The sequence below is a fragment of the Peromyscus eremicus genome, chromosome 3 (genome assembly GCF_949786415.1).
Source record: "Peromyscus eremicus chromosome 3, PerEre_H2_v1, whole genome shotgun sequence".
Taxonomy (NCBI): Eukaryota; Metazoa; Chordata; class Mammalia; order Rodentia; family Cricetidae; genus Peromyscus; species Peromyscus eremicus.
This window is the reverse complement of record NC_081418.1, coordinates 68198134-68216821: the sequence shown is the minus strand read 5'-3', so window position 1 is coordinate 68216821 and position 18688 is coordinate 68198134. Positions and strand designations below refer to the sequence as shown.

At 53.4% G+C, this 18688-nt stretch overlaps 2 protein-coding genes across 4 annotated transcripts; both read left to right on the top strand.

Moving 5' to 3' along the window:
• Positions 1-2866: 2866 nt before the first annotated feature.
• Positions 2867-6259, top strand: Hoxa9 (homeobox A9). 2 transcript variants are annotated; one of them, XM_059256671.1, is made up of 3 exons: positions 3252-3534; positions 3708-3797; positions 4887-6259. In XM_059256671.1, the coding sequence occupies exons 1-3, from the start codon at positions 3252-3254 to the stop codon at positions 5123-5125; spliced, it is 612 nt and encodes a 203-aa protein (XP_059112654.1). In that variant the 3' UTR covers positions 5126-6259. The 2 variants fall into 2 exon arrangements, with proteins under 2 accessions (XP_059112653.1, XP_059112654.1); XM_059256670.1 differs by having other exon boundaries at positions 2867-3797.
• A 1447-nt stretch (positions 6260-7706) lies between these two features.
• On the top strand, positions 7707-13856 carry Hoxa7 (homeobox A7). Of its 2 annotated transcripts, XM_059256669.1 has the most exons (3): positions 7707-7884; positions 12158-12423; positions 13428-13856. In XM_059256669.1, exons 1-3 carry the CDS (start codon positions 7793-7795, stop codon positions 13745-13747), a joined length of 678 nt encoding a protein of 225 aa, XP_059112652.1. In that variant the 5' UTR covers positions 7707-7792; the 3' UTR covers positions 13748-13856. The 2 variants fall into 2 exon arrangements, with proteins under 2 accessions (XP_059112652.1, XP_059112651.1); XM_059256668.1 differs by lacking the exon at positions 7707-7884 and having other exon boundaries at positions 11917-12423.
• Positions 13857-18688: the final 4832 nt, after the last annotated feature.

The following is an 18688-nucleotide window of genomic DNA, read 5'->3' as shown; positions in this document are numbered from 1 at the left end:
CGGCGGCCTTGCGTTAGCGGCTGCCTGAGAGATCCGCTGAGGGGGCACCCGCGGCGTCTTTGTGTGCCCACACCGAGGGCAGGGAAGCCTTCACCAGCTCCCCTGGTTCGGAAGCTGGAATCGGAGCTGAAGCCCAGCCTAGGTTCTGTGGAACCTGGCTACCGAGAGAGCTCCAGCAGGAAGTTTCCGGCCGGCTCTGCCAGCTTTACCGGTCCTACCTCGGGCTTTGACCGTGATGAAGGAGCCTCGCTGGGACCAAGGCTTGACTGCTGGCTGGCTTGCCAGCCGTAGCGGATCCAGAAAATGTTAGCCTCGCCCCCTCCCCCTTGTGCAGCTGGGTGTTTGAGAAGGGGGCTTTCCTAGCTCCAATATATTTTAAATGAGTGAAAAAAAAATACCAAATTCAAGAACTAAGGGGGCACAAACTTGAGTATTGGTTTTAAATTGTAGTCTATGAAAGCCACCCCAACCACTCTCCATACAGAAAACTGAAAGCAAGCCATCCCTGCCCCTGCAACAAATGCACCGCCTCGAGACCACAGAACTCTGTTTCCGTTCCCAGCTCAGGCTAGGAATTGTTTTTATTGCTCAGCCCAACAACCTGTTATCTGAAAGGCCAGTACACCCGGTTCCCTCCAACTCTTCTCTGCCATTTTCTGGATCAGGGTATTGGATTTATTTCAGAGGCCACGGTTTTAGGAAGATTCTCAGATGCAAATGCGGTGGTTTGTAATTTCACCCACATATTGTTTCTAGATGCGCATACAACCCCTTTCCTGTCCAAAAGAAAGCAGGAATAAAAAGCTGAATACTCTAGCATCCAATCTCTGGGCTCACAAGAACAATGTCTGCTTTGGGGAATTTTTCCCCTTTCTGCCCACCAGTAAAGAGCTGCTTGATACTCAATGCCTGCTACTTATTTTGTAATTCTCCTATTTGGAGACTAATGTTTTAAAAATATTTTTAATTAATAATAATAATAATAATAATAATAATAATAATCTATTTCTTCTCTGGGTTAAAAAAAGTGAAAAAGGCAGCCAGCCAGACATGCTGTGTCACTCACAGACAATTACAATTAAGAGCAGAGTTATACTCCAGGGTTATTGCTTAAATGAGAATCTGAACCTCAGAGGCCTGCCGGATATTTAGAACACCTTGGCCTGTGCTGGGGGTGGGGGGTGGGAATGACTTGGAGGAATTTGTAGGGAAAGGAAAATATTAGGGGGAGGGGACTGAGGCAGCTGGGACAAGCCACATCCAGTTCCTGGTGGTGGCCGCTTTCTTCTTCCTGCTGACAGCAAAGAAGGGACTCGTATTCCCAAAGTTTCACAGCCTTCCTCCTTGGTAGAGCCTAGCATTTTGAGGATTCCTGTCTCCTGGGATAGGAATGTGTTAGAGTGTTGGAAGGTGTTTTCTTGAACTCTTTGTAAGAAAAGAAAGCAAAAAGCAAGATGGAAGTGTCTCAGCCCAGCAGTTTTGCTGACAGTGAAGTAATCAGAAACATACTCTTGGAAGGCGCAGACTTCACACGTGAATTTAATTATACAGGTCCTAGGAGTTGTTGCTTTGTGCTCCGAATTGGGAGGGGGTCACCCCCCCCCAACAACAGTGGCTGTGGCCTTTTCACTTTCTCTCATCCCCAAAGATTCTAAGGGGTGAGAAATAACATCCTCCATTTGGCCAAGGGATGAGATAAAAGTCAATGTCCAGTGCTCCTCCCGTGGTAATCTGTAGCACTGGACTTGAGCTGTAGCAGCCTAGTACGGGGGATCTCTGTTGCTCTGTCTCACAGATAACCAAGATATGGGTGCTGGAGATAGGAAAAGAGAGGGAGGGAGGGAAGGAAAGGAAAGGGAAGAGAGAGGAAGGGAAAGGAAAGGAAGGGAGGGAAGTGGGGTGAAGGAGGGATGGGAGGAAAGAAAGGAGGAGGGAAGGACCCCAGAAGTGCTCATACTGGGTCCTGAAGGGCCACTACAGGCGTTAGCTCTCCTCTTTTAGGCTAGGTTGCCCTTCAGCAAGACAAACTCTCCTGGTACTGATGTTTTTTTCCCCAACTCGGGTCTGGGGAGAAGGCTTACAGATGATAGAGCTGAAAACCGGGCCGGGCCGCTGGCTGAGAAATCAAATTCTCTGAACCGCTTGTGCTCAAAGTCGTGGGCCAGGGCCGAGGCACAGAGGCAGTGCTTGTGACACAGTCAGGTCCTCAACCCCTTGAGAGAAGCTGGCAGTCCCTCTGTGGGGCCTTCCCTTGTGGAGCAAGGGCGATTTGGGTGCTGAGCGAGTGCCTGGCTGGCTTTACAGTCTAGCAAGGCTCGGTAGCTCACTCTAGGAGGTTGTCCCATCGATGGGATGGTGCGTCGTGGCAGGGGAGGTGGCCATTCTGTTTGAGGTGGAGAGAGCCTTGTATTTGACTTTTTGAGGCAGGCCTGGGGGGAAACTCGCATCTCCGAGGACCGAAAGGATTATTTACAGGGTGCTCACCAACCAAACACAACAGTCTAATTTAACCTTTCCAAGTCCTCGTAAATTTTTACAGGGAGCCGCAGCGAGGCAAAAGAATCTGTTGGTTGTTCCCGACTTCCCACCAGCCTGTGTGGCTTCCGAAACAATAACTCCTTATGAAATATCATAAATATAGATTTAAATACAGTAGAGTGAGAATGCGATTTGGCTGCTTTTTTATGGCTTCAATTATTGTCTAATTTTATGTGAGGGGCTCTGCTGGCCACACTCGCACGCGGGACCCGCGCCTTCCTGATGGCGTGATTAATTGTGATATAAAATAGTCCGCTTAAGAAGTGCGTGTGTCTGGTGTGTGTGTGTGTGTGTGTGTGTGTGTGTGTGTGTGTAGGGGGGTGGCAAGGGAGAGTACAGAGGCAAGGCCAGATTTGATCTTTTAATCTTCGTTGGCCACAATTAAAACAAACCAGATCGTGGAGCGGCGCGATCCCTTTGCATAAAAACATATGGCTTTTGCTATAAAAATTATGACTGCAAAACACCGGGCCATTAATAGCGTGCGGAGTGATTTACGCGTTATTGTTCTGCCGGGCGGACACGTGACGCGCGTGGCCAATGGGGGCGCGGGCGCCGGCAACTTATTAGGTGACTGTACTTCACCCCCCCCCCTCCCCGGTGCCACCAAGTTGTTACATGAAATCTGCAGTTTCATAATTTCGGCGGGTCGGGTTGGGCCGGCCAGGCGCGGGCTACTGCGATGGCCACCACCGGGGCCCTGGGCAACTACTATGTGGACTCCTTCCTGCTGGGCGCCGACGCTGCTGACGAGCTGGGCGCCGGACGCTACGCGCCAGGGGCCCTGGGCCAACCCCCAAGGCAGGCGGCAGCGCTGGCCGAACACCCCGACTTCAGCCCCTGCAGCTTCCAGTCCAAGGCGGCGGTGTTCGGCGCCTCGTGGAACCCGGTGCACGCGGCGGGCGCCAATGCGGTGCCCGCTGCAGTCTATCACCACCACCACCACCCCTACGTGCACCCCCAGGCGCCGGTGGCCGCGGCGGCGCCGGACGGCAGGTACATGCGCTCCTGGCTGGAGCCCACGCCCGGTGCGCTGTCCTTCGCGGGCTTGCCCTCCAGCCGGCCTTACGGCATTAAACCTGAACCGCTGTCGGCCAGAAGGGGTGACTGTCCCACGCTTGACGCTCACACTTTGTCCCTGACTGACTATGCTTGTGGTTCTCCTCCAGTTGATAGAGAAAAACAGCCCAGCGAAGGCGCCTTCTCCGAAACCAATGCCGAGAATGAGAGCGGTGGAGACAAGCCCCCCATCGATCCCAGTAAGTGTCTCCTCCCTGCAAGCCGGGGCCGCTGCCTCCACGCCGGCCACCAGGATCTACCAGCGCCTCGGCTTTCTCTCGAGCCCTGCCTTCGTCCTCCACGGGAGCCTCTGGATCTGGGGTCGAGAACCAGAAGCTGGTGCTTGGAACACCTCAGATAGGGGCCCCCAAGTCCAGAGAACTGTGTGGAGCAGGCCCGGCCGGCTGGGGGAAGGGGAGGATTGCTGCAGCAAGAGGGGGCGGGGCGGGCGCAGCGAATAGAGCCGAGACCCGCCGCCCCTCTCCTAAACTGCCCAGGCCCAGGACAGACAGACTTTGGGCGCTTCTTCGAAAGCAGCGCAGAGAAGTCTTTTGTGCGGCTAGATTGTTCACGACCTGCGTGCGGCAGCCACGTCAGCCGGGCAACCTGACCCCGGGACGCTTGGGGAGACCTCCGGTTCCCTCCACTTCTTGCTCTCGGCCGCTGGCCGCGTAAATCCTGCCCAAGAGGAGGCTGCGGGCTTTGGAGTCACGAGGGTCCCTTTGCCAGATTTATTCAAATAAAGTGGAGACGTGATCAAAGGCCTTGGGGCATCCTGCCTCCCCCCCTCTAGCTCCCACGGCCTTCCGGGAAGGTCAAATAGAGTGGCAGGAAAAGGAGACAGTTTTCAGGGAAGCCGGGAAGGGGAGACCGTGATGAGAGAGAGAGAGAGAGAAAGAGAGAGAGAGAGAGAGAGAGAGAGAGAGAGAGAGAGAGAGAGAGAGAGAGAGATCGAGATCGTGTTAATCTTGCTAAATGAACACAGAACAGCCTGCTCTTTGCCTTGCTGGCAAAAAGAGTATGGTTTCCAAATCTCTCTCTATCACAATGTGCAGAGGGGGAGGACGGGGAGCAAGGGAGGAGAGAGCAGGGCGCAGATGGAAGGGGTGCTGTTGTCCGTGACCCTCCGTGGGTCTGCCTTCCAGGGCTTCATTGTGTTTTCTCTAACCAGTTCGGCGGCGGCGGCGGCGGCGGCGTCGTCCTGCACTTCGGCGGAGACCCCCAAGCGGCTCCTTCGCACCCATCCAGGATGCCTCTCCTTCTAAACGCAGTGTCTCTCTCCCCCGCAGATAACCCGGCCGCCAACTGGCTTCATGCTCGCTCCACGCGGAAGAAGCGCTGCCCCTACACGAAGCACCAGACGCTGGAACTGGAGAAAGAGTTTCTGTTCAACATGTACCTCACACGGGACCGCAGGTACGAGGTGGCCCGGCTGCTCAACCTCACCGAGAGGCAGGTCAAGATCTGGTTCCAGAACCGCAGGATGAAAATGAAAAAGATCAACAAGGACCGAGCAAAAGACGAATGAGCCGTTCCGGGCTCCTTTAGAAAAAGGGCAAGCTAGAAAGAGAAAGAAAGACTGTCTGTCCCCTTCTCTCTCCTCTCCCCCGACCCCAGCCTCCACCACCCGCCCAAAGCGGCTCTAAACCCCAGGCCTCATCTCCCCCTGGCAGTCCCTGCTCAGGCTGGCTCCTAGGCCTGCGGCTTTATCGGAGGAGGTATTGTGCGCTTTCCATTTTCTGTAACACACACACACACAAGGAAGGGCATTAGCGCTGATGGCTGTATGTGCTAGCTTGTATATATATTTAAAAAAAATCTACCTGCTTCTGACTTAAAGCAAAAGGAAAAAAAAAACTACCTTTTTTATATAATGCACAACTGTTGACGGGCTGTATAGTTTTTAGTCTCTGTAGTTAATTTAATTTGCTCTTCGTGTGGCAGACCACTCTGCCAAAATACTTGAACACTGTGTTTTATTGTGGTAATTATGTTTTGTGACTCAAACTTCTGTGCTGGGTGAGGCACCCATTGTGATTGTGGAAGCTAGAATTCAATTTGAACTCAGGTTGTTTATGGGGGAAGAGATGCATAGCGTATAGCTCTGTAGTGGAATACTGTGTAACTAGACCGTCAACCTACGATTGTAAACTAGCTATAAGGATTTCCCAGTGAAATCAAATTTGGAAAGAAAAAGGGAGGTAGTTCTCCAGGACGCATAGATTCATGATTTCTCTACTTTTGAAATGTGGGCGTCTTCATCTTTACATGTTCTAGACTCCAGTCTTGTCCAGTGTACATAGAATCTCCATATTAAAGGAATATTCATAATCAGACAAGCCTGAATATTGTTTTTGCACCAGAGGAGAAGTGAGGAAATTCGGAGCTATACATATGTGCAGAGGGTTACTACCTATGGTTTATGCTTAATTTTAATTGGGGGGAAATGGGTGCTTATTGTAATGGAGTTAATTTTATTGATAATAAATTATACACCATGAAACCGCCATGGGCTACTGTAGATTTGTATCCTTTGATGAATTTGGGGTTTCCATCTGACTGAACATACACTGTATATTTTGCAATAGTTACCTCAAGGCCTACTGACCAAATTGTTATGTTGAGATATTTAACTTTTGCCAAATAAAATATATTGATTCTTTCACTTTGTGCGGGTCTGCTTTTTGCACCTTCTTTTTCTAGGTCTATTTTCTGGGTGGGGGCCGGGCTGAGGTTCAGGAGAAAGAGCCCCACTTCTGTCTTCAGCAAGGTGCTGGAGCCAGCTCGGTGGCAACCAGTCGGGGCCGGGCCTAAGCACTCCCAACCCAGCCGGCTGCCGGAAGACAGAAGCAGGGGCTGAAAGCTGGGGAGGCTCGCCCGCCCGCATAGCCAGTCACTCGGGCCTTGTGTCCTATTTGCCAGGCGACAAGGGAAGCATCTGAGGTCCTGGACAGAAGCACTGGGCACCGGTGGCCAGCAGCGGTGGAAAGGCCATTCTTTCATTTTGGTGCCTCAAAAAAAAAAAAAAAAAAAAATTCCCAAACCCGGACCCACAAAAGGGGCCCGAGGCCCTTGAAAGTAGGGTGGTCGAGTTGAGTTGAGGGGTGCAGGACCAGAAGCTGAGGGCCTGTGGCCTGCTAAGGAGGCTCTGAGGAGACAAACCGGATCCAAATGTGCACAATGAGATGGTGGCCCCTTCAAATACGTAGGGGTTTTCAGGAGATGGAAAAGCTGTACCCCCGTGCTCCACTGAGTCCTGCCCATCGAGTGAGTTGTTGTTGTTGGTGGTGGTGGTGGTGGGGGGGTGGTCAGCATCCTACACTGTTAAGCCATCTCCGGAGCCTAAGTCCCCACAGAAGCAGGCCTTAGCAACCGACAAGCCCCGAAGCGCCATAAAAGAAAATGAGGCTGTTACCCTTTATGGGGTGTAAAGGGCTGCGTGGGGGGAACAGCTTCAACTTCGGAGGCTCAAGCGCCTTCCAGATGTAGCCAGAGGATTCTGCTTTGCTTCCCCCCACCCCAACTCCTTTTCCACGCTCCCCACCCCCCCACCCTGCAATGTTGACCGTCTTCTAACGCGAGAAAGGGGGACCAGGGAGAGGTTGGATAGGGGCGCCCCCACCCCCAATGCGCCGCCAGGCTGGCACGCCCTCTGTTGTGGCAGACAGAAAGAACTTCAAAGCCTGGGCAGTAAGGGTGTGCCATAAAGGAAGGTCTGCGAACTGTCTGGAATTCGGCTCTTAATGAGTTTACAACTGTCCAGCTCCAATTAGGGTATCCCACCAAAACCCTTTCATTTGTTTGCTCTGTCTGCCGCCGATAAAGAGACTGCGGAAACAGCCCTCTTTTTATGGGCATTGCCCCCTCTGCAGCGTAGATTCCCGGCTCCCTGAGGATCCCGGGGGACGGGGCCCTCGCTCCGCCCAGGGGAGTGGGCCGCTGGTTGGGTCACCGGCGCGGCCGAAGTTCACGCCGGCCGGAGCAGCTGCGGCTGCAGTACCAAGAGCAATCCAGGAGATGGCAGTGTGGCTCCACGCAAGAGGCACTCCCGCCGCCATCTCCCGCCGCCGCGACCTAGGAAGCTCCTAAAATGTCGACTTGAAGCGCGCCTTTCTAGAACGGGATCCGCGTGAACAGCAGTCGTATATTTTCCCTGCTGCTCATGCCAACCTGAAAGCCTCCGGGGGACACAAGCATGAGCCGGGGCTTGCCTGACCGTCGGCACTCGCTCCTCCCAGGCCCCATTCCAATGCCGCGGCGTTGCGTGGCAGCAACGGTGCGCAGACGGTACGGGGCTGCGGCTCAGGGAGCCGGTTCCATTCCGGGGTCACAGTGCTCATCCCAGCAGTGATCTAGGGGCAGCGAGGCACGCAGGAACGGTCATTCACGACGGACGGACAAGGGAACGAACACCTACAGCCCCAGGACCAGATGACCCCACAAAGAACGCGCCCGGTGGACACGGGTTCCGCCGATCCTCGAGGCCCCGAAACCTGCGCCCTGGTTCAGGGCCGGGTACCAGGCCTAGCGAGCCAGCACCAGAAAGAGAGAGAGAGAGAGCCCAGACGTCAGGACTCGGCCGGTTTGAATACCTGACTTTAAAATTAGGCGGCTGAAATTTGGTTAGTTATAAAATCATACATACTTGGTGGCTGTCTAGCGTAGATGTTCTGCGAATTTGGCCACTCTGGGATAACTCAGGGCACAGACTGGGAACTGTTAGGTTATTCGAAAATAAACGATATGTTTAAATAAGTAGAATACCACCCTAGCTCCAGGATTGGCGTTCACGTGGTTGAAGTCACTCTTGCTTCTCTGGCAAAGCTATTTCTTTGGCATTGAAATGCCAAGGCTACTCTGGCGTCTCTGGCTGTGGAGGCTAGAAAAGCAAAAATCCCCGACCCACTCCCAGCCTACTTTTAATGCTAGACGGGGGACGTACTCCGGAGCAAACCCGGCCAGAGTGCGGGAATCAGCTCCCGGTGTAGGATGCTTTCAGAAAGAAAACACAAGAGCAAACAGAACCAACCCTTCGAAGCGCCGCGGATAAAGGCTGTGCAGTGCATTTATTTGGGTCGTAATAGTCTCGGCCAAGCCCACAAAATGTTTATGACTCGCATCTCCGTGCTGAACACGCTGTAAAACTAGGGACTCGATTTTGGCTGACATCTCTCCTGGGTCTCCGTCTCTCTCTCTCTCTCCCTCCTACTCCCTTTTAGAACTCTTCCTATATACACGTGGGCATTACAGACACATATTTATATCATCATTATATTTCCGTATGTAACACACGCTACTCCACAGCCTCTGCTTGTAGGAAGGGTTTTTATAGCTTCCTGGAGAGTCACCCGTGCTCGCCTATCCTAAATCTCAGAAAGCTTTCTTTATGTAACTGCAAATAAGCAGCGAAATCGTTGACCAGTGGACACAGTAGAAGGCTCTATTTTTCTAACAATGGAAGTCACAGGTTGGCGGGACCTCTTCTCTCCGCCGCCGTCACAGAGGCCCCAGGTAGGTGTGGGCCTCTAGGGGCTCTGAGGCCTGGTGAACTGCCTAGGCCGGGAGCTCCCTTGCCCTTGGCCGATTGGCGGCTGGCGAGCAGGCTGCTCTCTGGTTTTCGCTGCTTGGGAGGCAAGACTCGGCTAGGAACCGAGCTTATTTTTTTTTCCCCTCTGCTTCGGGGAGGAATTGGTATCTACGTCCAAGCTAGAAGCTTCTCACCAGGTGGGGGACAGAAGCTGAAGCCCGCAGCCCCTGCGGGGGAGGAGGACAGAAACATTTAAAGACCCCAAACTCGGAATCATTCGACTCTCTAGAAGGCACCATTCGCCGCCAAGGGCTGGGTTTACCTTTAAATCTAGATTTAAACACTGAGGACTATTTGGCGACAGGAAACAAGTTCTGACAGTAGGTTTGAAAGCTAACTCTGGGAAAGCGTTGAGAAATATTTAGATAGTTCCGCAGATTAAAAACTGGCGTATAAGGCTTCTTCTCCAGGGCCTGGGCTAAATTGTATGGGAATACTATCATGCATAAGAGATGCATTTCTGTCAAATAAATAGGGAACCAATGGCCAAAGAAGATAGAATTAAATAGGGCCTTATTGAGAGTCGGACTTTTTTTTTTTTTTTTTTTTTTTTTATTGTTGTGAAGTCTAGCCAGGGAAGAGAGACCCAGAAACGAAGGGAAAGGTTTTCGGTGACCCCAGGACCTGCTCAGATGGAAGACTTGGGCCCAGAAGTGCCAAGGCCTTTTGAAAGCAGCAGAATTTGGACCATATTTGGCCGTGGCAAACGGGGGAAGAGCCTCTTGCCGGGGACTCCTTGGTCGTGCCCGGGCCAAATCCAGACGACCTTCCTAGGCGTGTGAGTGTAGTTTTTTCCTGTGCTACCTCAAATCGCTCCTCACTCTGGCTGTCAGGTCTCCTTCTAAAGGAAAGTTCCACTTTAAACATCGTCGCTTTGGACTGCTCCAGTCGCCTGAGTCTAGACAGACGGCCGGGGCCTGCCTAGTCTTTCACTTTGCGCCTGGCTCTGTGTCAGCCCAGGAACAATTTATTGGTCTAAAGCCGCCTAATTTCTCCTCTTTGATCTCCTGGTCTTCTTTTTGTTTGCTTCGTCTTCCTTTATCTTTTTTAGAATTTTATTTCTCTGTTAGAAGACTCTGCTATTTGGATTTTTTTCTTTCCTGTTTTACCCCCTCTGTTTCCCATCCTGATCCACCATAAAGGGGATCCCGGATATTGCCGCCCCAGGGTCCCTCCGGGGAGATAGCCTAGCTCCCCACCTGCCCTCCTCCCACCAAAGCCCGGGCCCTTTGCTAGGTAGGCGCTGGGGCTCCGTTGCAGGGGGATTTGAATCATCCTTCCTCTTTTGTGCTCCCAAGACCCCCGAGAGGATGAGGTGAACGGTGGTGGGGGGCAGCCTGGACCCACTGAAAGTGATGAGAAAGTGCTTTGTACACCAGGAACCAAACTCTATAATTTAGAGGAGAATTTCCGGGGCAATTCCATTGTGAAGTCGGGTTTATGGTGTGCAATCGAGCTGAGCAGTAAAAGGTGGCCAGTCTTCCAGCTTCGGCCTGGGCAGTTTATGAGGCGATTAGGGAAAGGGTTCACCCAAATATCCTCCAGAGAACGTTGGGCAGCAGGGCCTCCATCTGACTTATCACTGCACGGGGGTCCAAAGTCCCGCAAGGTAGGGTCCCAGGGTGAGTAACTATTTGGGAGGAAGAGAATGAGACTGTTTGCGTTTGTGAACCAGTGCCTAGAAAGGCGAAGCTGCGAGATTTGGGTGGCCCTTGTGAGGGTTCCCCTATTTGCTTCTATAGTCTCCTAAAAAACTGGGGTTCCACGGTGGGCTACAGCCCCAGTCCCTGAGACCCCCCTCTTTTCACTCTAAATTAGCTCTAAAAGTCTACTGTTCCCCGGCCCACAAGGCGGAGGTGCAGGGGTAGCTTGGCTGGGAGCTGCCAGAAACCTCCCAGTATGAAGGATGCATTTAGAAAATTGTGGACTCGAGCTTCCAAGCTGCGGGAGGATGACCCAGTTTCCCCGTGATCCAGGGGCAACACCAGGGGTTGTGGGAAGGACAAAGGGGGTGTTGAGCCACCTATGGGGTTGCTGCGGGCCAGCCAGGTGCCCAGGAGCGAATGCAGAGAGACTGCAGGGCGGCGGTGTCCGGGAGGAGGAAAGGGAATCCCATGTTAATAAATCTGTTGGCAAATGAGGCTCATTAATAGATAAATATTTCACTGCTTCCTTTAGGGCGGATAAACAGTGCTCCGCCGAGCCGATTAAAGAAAGGAAGCTGGGAGACATTGACTTTATTCGAACCACATGGTTCCAGTTTGTGGCAGCATTCGTGCTGCTCAGCTAGAGCAGACGCCGCGCCTGCGGAGTTTGCACTGGAGCATCACATCTGGCCTTAAACGTTCTCCTGCTTAGAGAGAGAGAGGTGGGCAAGGAGCGGCTCCTTCTCTCGACATCATCTATGGGCCGACAGGTTGCAGAGACCCCGCAGGGGCTTGAGTCTGCAGAGAGGACACGGATAGGGGGAGTCTACACACTGGATCTGGGGTTCAGGAATAGGTATGAGGTTGGGGGAGGGGAGGCGAACCCCTCCGGACTTCCGCAGGCTCGGGCACCAGGCTGGGGCTCTGACTGCGTCGGGCGCCCGGGGGCCGGCGGGGTGCAGGCCGCTGCGTGGGCCGCGTATTTGAGCCTCTTCCCGTTCCATTCTAGGCGGCCGCCGGCCCGTGGCGCGAGACCACCTGTGAGGGCTGCTGAGATTGGCGGAGGCGGTCATGTGGGCGGTCACGTGCCGCGGCGAGCTCCGTCCAAAAGAAAATGGGGTTTGGTGTAAATCTGGGGGTGTAATGTTATCATATATCACGCTACCTCGTAAAACCGACACTGAAAGCTGCCGGACAACAAATCACAGGTCAAAATTATGAGTTCTTCGTATTATGTGAACGCGCTTTTTAGCAAATATACGGCGGGGGCTTCTCTCTTCCAAAATGCCGAGCCGACTTCTTGCTCCTTTGCACCCAACTCGCAGAGAAGCGGCTACGGGCCGGGCGCCGGCGCCTTCGCCTCCACCGTGCCGGGCTTATACAATGTCAACAGCCCCCTCTATCAGAGCCCCTTCGCGTCGGGCTATGGCCTGGGCGCCGACGCCTACAACCTGCCCTGCGCCTCCTACGACCAAAACATCCCCGGGCTCTGCAGTGACCTCGCCAAAGGCGCCTGCGACAAGGCGGACGAGGGCGTGCTGCACGGCCCGGCCGAGGCCAGTTTCCGCATCTACCCCTGGATGCGCAGTTCAGGTAGGCGCCCCGACCCGCCGGGTCGGCGTGCGGGCGGAGCGGGGGGGAGGGGGGTGCGGGCGCGGGGCGCGGGGGGCCGAGAGAGCCCCAGCCTGGCGGCTTCCAGCCGGCGGCCCCGCAAGTCCCGGTGGCGCTGCCTTTCTGGTTTTAATTAGAGCTGAGGCGCCATTGCGTGGAGAGACCCGTAGCATTGTATGTAAATGAGGCTCATAAAACTTTTTATGGCCCAATTAATGGGTTCGATCCTCGTAAATTTATTTAACTCCATTTGCCTTGGAATTTTTACAGTAAGTTTCTCCGCTATTCTCATTCTCATGTTCTTTCTCTCCCCCTTCTCCCCCTTCTTCCTCTCCCTCTCTTTTTCTCTCCCTCAGCCTCTCCTCTCTCTCTTCCTTCTTTCCTGTTCTTCATTCCTTTCTTGACTCCAACTTCCCCTCACCACCACCCTCCTTTTCTTTTGGCCTGGCTTTCTTTCTCAAAGGCAAGGAGAGCTAGGACCTCCGGGATCCCACACCCACCCCTGTACCCAGAGGCCATTTCCAGACCCTAGCTGGATCGAGTGGGACAGAGGGTGGAATTGCTACAGGAAGGTCTTGTGCGTGCGGCTGCCCAGGAGGGTTGCTCGCTTTCTAGCAGGACTGGGGAGCGGCTAGGTTTGCCTTTGAATGGCCAAAGTGCCGAGTCTCCCACTTGCCACACTCTATATTTACAATTTCCCTTTGTCAAGGGGAAGCGGGACATTGTAGAAACGTAGCCGGCTGGAAAGGCCGGTTGTAAAGTTGGAATTCTGCTCTAAGACTCTTCACAGACGGGCTGGCCCCGGGGTATTCCGCTCACACGTCTCCTCCCCCAGCTCAATTGGGGGTGATGGGGATTGAGCCTGGGTTTGGGCAGGGTGGAAGGTACAGGCTCTTGGACAGCCAGCGGGCCTGACTAAAACACTCTTCTGTCCACATCCCAGTCTGCTTGTCTGTTTGTCTATATGTCCAAATTTCTGCTCTCAGGACCCGATAGGAAGCGGGGACGCCAGACCTACACACGCTACCAGACGCTGGAGCTGGAGAAGGAGTTCCACTTCAACCGCTACCTGACGCGGCGCCGCCGCATCGAGATCGCCCACGCGCTCTGCCTCACCGAGCGCCAGATCAAGATCTGGTTCCAGAATCGGCGCATGAAGTGGAAGAAAGAACATAAAGATGAGAGCCAGGCTCCTCCTGCGGCCCCCGAAGACGCCGCCGTGCCCTCTGTGTCCACGGCAGCTGCTGACAAGGCGGAGGAGGAGGATGAGGAGGAAGAGGAGGAGGAAGAGGAAGAAGAGGAATAAAGGGCCAGGCACAGGGCCCTGGCTGCACAGGACAGTCGGAAAAGCGTCTTTAAGAGACTCACTGATTTTAGTTACAAAAATGGAGGGAATAAAGTGTTTAAAAAAGAGAGAGAGAGAGAGAGAAAGAAAAAGAAGGAATCAGTCCCTACCCTCATCCCCCCCCACTCCATCACCCGCTTTAGCTCCCAGGGAGATTAGGTCACCCTGGGGACCCTGTCTGCCTCTGAGGACCCCAGTAGATACCCACAACCCCGGGCCAGTGTTGTGCCCTGGCACAGCCAAAATACTACCTAGCACAGGCCTCCTTGAGAGGCACCCCCAAACTACCTATGGGCCCAGCCCCGGTGGGCCACCACTAAGAAGTCCTCTCCACGTCCTAACAGTGGCACCTGCCCCTTTCCGCCTCCTCCCTGCAAAAACATGATCAGTACTACCTACTAGGCTTAAACTACCTATTTTGCGCTGCCTAGCTTTCCTGCGTGTGCACCCACTCCTCCCAGGCCAGGCCTTGACGCTTCAAGCTGACAGTCTTTGGAGTCTCCCAGGCTTCACTGACGGAGGCAATGAGGTCCAGGGACCAGGGCATTGGCTTCTATTTAAATTGAAAAAATAATATATTTATTCCAAAAACATACCAAATGCTGCAGCCTAGAATCCCTCTTTCTCTGGCTTTGGCACCTCAAGTTCAGGGCCATTACCCCTACTTCTGGAGGGGAGCATTCCTGAGCTGGCTGCAGACCTCTGGAATAGCTTCAGCTTTGTGGGACTCAGGAGAAGTCCCCAGCCTCACCCCCCCCCCCTTGCTTCTGTGTCCTACTGTTCAGCCATGTCGAATATGTATACTCTGACTTTTCCTACCAAGGGCAAATACTGTATATTTGAACCAGATTTTTTTTTGTTGTTGTTGTCATTTCTATAATCTTGGAGCTCATTTGTAAAGGAATGTCTTGACTTGGGAAAGGTGTTTTAAATGGGGTGACTTTGTAGCATGATGTGTTGTGTTGAACTAATTCTGTTGTGGGTGGGAGAGGTCCAATAACCCGCCTGGGTGCCCATTATCTCCCGTGTTGTCCCATGTCCCCCGTAGACCCAGCCTGGGTTCAGGGAAGGCATGCTTACCAGCCCAGTTACCTATGTTTTATGTATCAATAAAGATGCTTGGTGACAAAGAAACGTGGACTCTTTTATCCAGAGGGTCTGGGGCGAGGGGAGGTGGCCATAGCTGAAGGACAAGCCTTGTAGGTCAAAGGACCAAGGGGAAGCCACCATAGAGAGACTGTCCTTGAGTCTAAATTTTAGATATTCATGTATATATGTGTCCTGTCTCTTTTCCCACGTTTGTGTGTAGATTTGTGTGAGTAAGCGTGCTTCTATTTTTTTTGTTTGTGGTTGCTTATAGTTTTCATAATTGTGTACATTTCCACATCCATAGTGCGTGTATATCTGTGTTGTGTGTCAACATTTTCCATGTCTATAATTGGATGTGTGGGTTTCTGTGTCCAACTGCACGTTTTTCTGTGTCTATGCGTCCATTTTTCTGCGTCTACAATTGTATCCGTGCCTTCCTCTTTGTAGATGTTTTTGTCTGGCTATTGTGTGCACCAATTACCTAGATCCATTGAAAACAGCTATTAGTTAATATAATATATTTTATCTGTGGCCTCCCAAACTTCCACAAATTCCAAGAACGAATTCCAAATTCAACCTTTCCTCTAAAGGTGTAGACTGAGCTCTCAAAGGGTATTACCTACCCTCCGATTGATTCCGGATTCCGCATGCGCCCTGAGTCCAGCCCTAGAGTAGGAAATAGGATTCAGGGTCCTTGCCGCAGCACCCCCACTTAGCCTTCAGTAGAGGCGAGGATGCCCCAGGGCCCAACACTGCAGCGGAGGGGTTCTGGGACTGCCGTGGGCCTCAGACCCGGCTGCGCAACCTAGGCAAGTCCTGATGCAGAAGAGGGACTGTGGTTGGGGAAGGGGCGAGCAGCGAGGGACCAGGGACGAGGCGCGATGGAAGTAGCTTAGAGCATCCCGAGTTTGGCCCGCGAAGATCTCCATTCTTATCTCCTGGCTGGGTTGAACCAGCTTCTTAGGATTCTTTTAATAAAATCGAACCTAAAAGGGTCTGTAAAACCTGCAGCCCCAAGTCGGGACAGCCTCGGTGGTAAGATGGCGCCGGTGTAAGAGCTGCCTCCTCTTAGTGATGGGGAAAGGGTCATAAATCCGTTGTTGTTTATGAAAATTTACAACTTTGCAATACAACTTTATGAGTTGTTCGGCCCTTCCATTGGCCGCTGTCGGTCATGTGGATAGGAACCGTGAACATGAACTTTTTTATAATTTCCCTTGCGAGAATAGAGCCGCATTCTTTTGCTCCGCTCCGTCCTGCGTGCTTCGGAGCTCTGCCTTCCCAGCCTGCTTGGGCTCCGCTTTGTCCGGCGATGGCGAGCGAGGGGAAGGCACTGCCAGGCCCAGGCCGGCCGCTGGCGCTGGAGGTGGGGCGCGTCCAGTTCCTGGAGCAGCAGCCGCTGCCGCTTTGCAACTCACAACCTGGCTAATTTCCTGCGTCCTCTGGCACCAGGAAGGAGGACAATTCGTCTCCTGGGCTGCCGAAGCGACAGCTGTCAGAGAGGCAGGAGCTTCTGGGAGCCGCGGTCTGAAGGTGAGACATGTGGGAAGGAGACAGGGCAAAGGTGGGTGAGGTGCCACAGTGGTGGGAGAGGGCACCCAGAACGACTTTGAAAAAGGGCATTTCTCACCGTCATCGGTACTGTCCCTTCACACCCAGCCCCAATACACACCGCAGCCCAAACACGTCACTCATTCTCACCCACTACCGCCACCACCTACATTACTCCCTCTCCTCCCTCAAGGCAGATCAGCCTTCCTTCTGTGGCACAGTGCCCTTCCCCAGTGACCCTGGGAAGCCCAAGGGGAAGTCATCTGGCATTCTCCTGTTCCCTATCAGCCTCTGGGGTTTGGGATTATTTCATTCATGACCCAGTTGATTCAATTGACTCCCCCAATAACCAGAGATAGTTCCCGATCTGGGAATGTGGGCAGAGAGGAGATCAAAGCGAGGTAGCCCACGGGTGTTTTGTTAGCTTCAGCACACTGTTCTCTCCTGTGGGGCTAGTCTCAGAGAGAAGGGAGGATGGGGTAAACAAGGAAACGCAAAAGCAAAACTTACTAATTCAGAGTTCTCCGATGATTGCCTGCTTCATTTGCCCGTTTTTTCCGACCAGAGTGGTGTCTGGAGCCCTGGGAAAGGGGCTAGGTGCATGTGTGGAATTCTGTGTTGGAGGAGAGAATCGAATTAATTGGGTGCTACTGGAGGATGTTTCGGTACAGAGGACTGTCGTGTTGGCGCGTGTGGAAGGACCATATCTAAGGTTTCTGAAGGAAGGTTGTAAAACGGAGTCTGAGAAATAACAGGGTGGCAGCCCCAACCCACCTAAGGACAGTGATAGGCTGGTGTCCACGGTCCCCTACCTCTCGAGCCACCAGGGAGAGAGGACTACAGCTAGCCGCGAGGCGGCACTGAGTGTTGTTGGCCTGGCCGGTAGCTTTGCATTGCGCGGTGGTACCAGCCGAGGTGGCTGAGCCTGAAAGCGCAGCTGGCCAGGTCAGATTTGCACCCCCCCTTCCCCCGAGAGAGACAGAGCCACCCGAGAATCATTCGCGAGGTTCTGGGCTATAGTTCTTTTTGTTTATTTGGTTTTTGGTTGTTATTGTTGTTGTTGTTTTCCTATCTCAAGAGAGTGTCTCGGCATAGATCAGATAATTAAGATGGACACGTTGATATTTGGGATGTTCGCTGGACAACGCTGTGGGTGCGCCTTGGGGCAGGGACAGATAAAGCGCCGCTTTTGCCTCCCAGGGCCGCTGGCTGCCTGACTGTGGCTGCCTGGGGCGGATTATTTATTGCGACCGTGCTGGGAGCTCGCTGCTGCCACGCTGTGGCCGTCCCCGGGACCGGCGCCAGCAGCGGCCCGCCTCTTCGAGCCTGGCGCGACTGCTCTACGGGCCCCTGAGAGATCCCCCAGAAGCAGGGGAAGGGGGGCACAAAGGGGGACGTGAGGGGCAGTCTCCCGGAGTCTGTTTGGCTGTGAAACCTCCCTGCTTCGGCTACCCATGACAGAAAGCTCAGCCGCCGGAATAGACTCGGGTCCTTCCCTCGCCCCCAACCCAGCACCATGGAGACTGGTTGTACAGGCCGCCCGGCCGGTCATGGCTGCTTCTGTCCAAACTACGCGTCCCAAAGGCGCCCTGGGGGCGCACGCCAGTTGCCAGTTGGGGAAGGCGCGCTGGCTTTCAGATTCTGACATCGGAGAGACCAATTGTAGTTCTGAGGCCTGCTGGCCTGGCTGGCCCTGAGAATTGGCTATGGCATGGAAGGCAGCTCTTGGAGAGGGCCTGGGACTGCCAGAGGCCACACCTGTGTGCTTTGGGTTCTGGGCTGGAGACTTGGCTGGATGGAGATGGACCTTCGGGGTCCTCCCACACACCTGCAGGGCCGGCTCCAGGCTGGCCGAAGTGGAGGGGCTCAATGGGCAGCCCAGGGCAAGGGCAAACTGCCATCCTACCCCCTCTGAAGAGAAGATGAGAGGTAAGTTTTCTGTGTGACTTTGACCTAACCGAGTCCTGAGGCGGTGACTCTCATCACCTTAGGAGAGGCTCTGTTGAGGGAGAGTTCTTGTTCCCCATTCAGTGGAGCAGTCAGGACTGACACTCTCTCTCTCTCTCTCTCTCTCTCTCTCTCTCTCTCTCTCTCTCTCCCTCTCTCTCCATATATATGTGTATATATGGAAGAACAAATAGATCGACTGTCAACTTAAATAAGCACTAGCCTTGTCTTACACGTAAAGATTTCAATTTAATATTTTTTCCGTCTTAATGTTTACAAAAGCTGGAAATACATTTTCTGGCTCCTAGCTGAGAG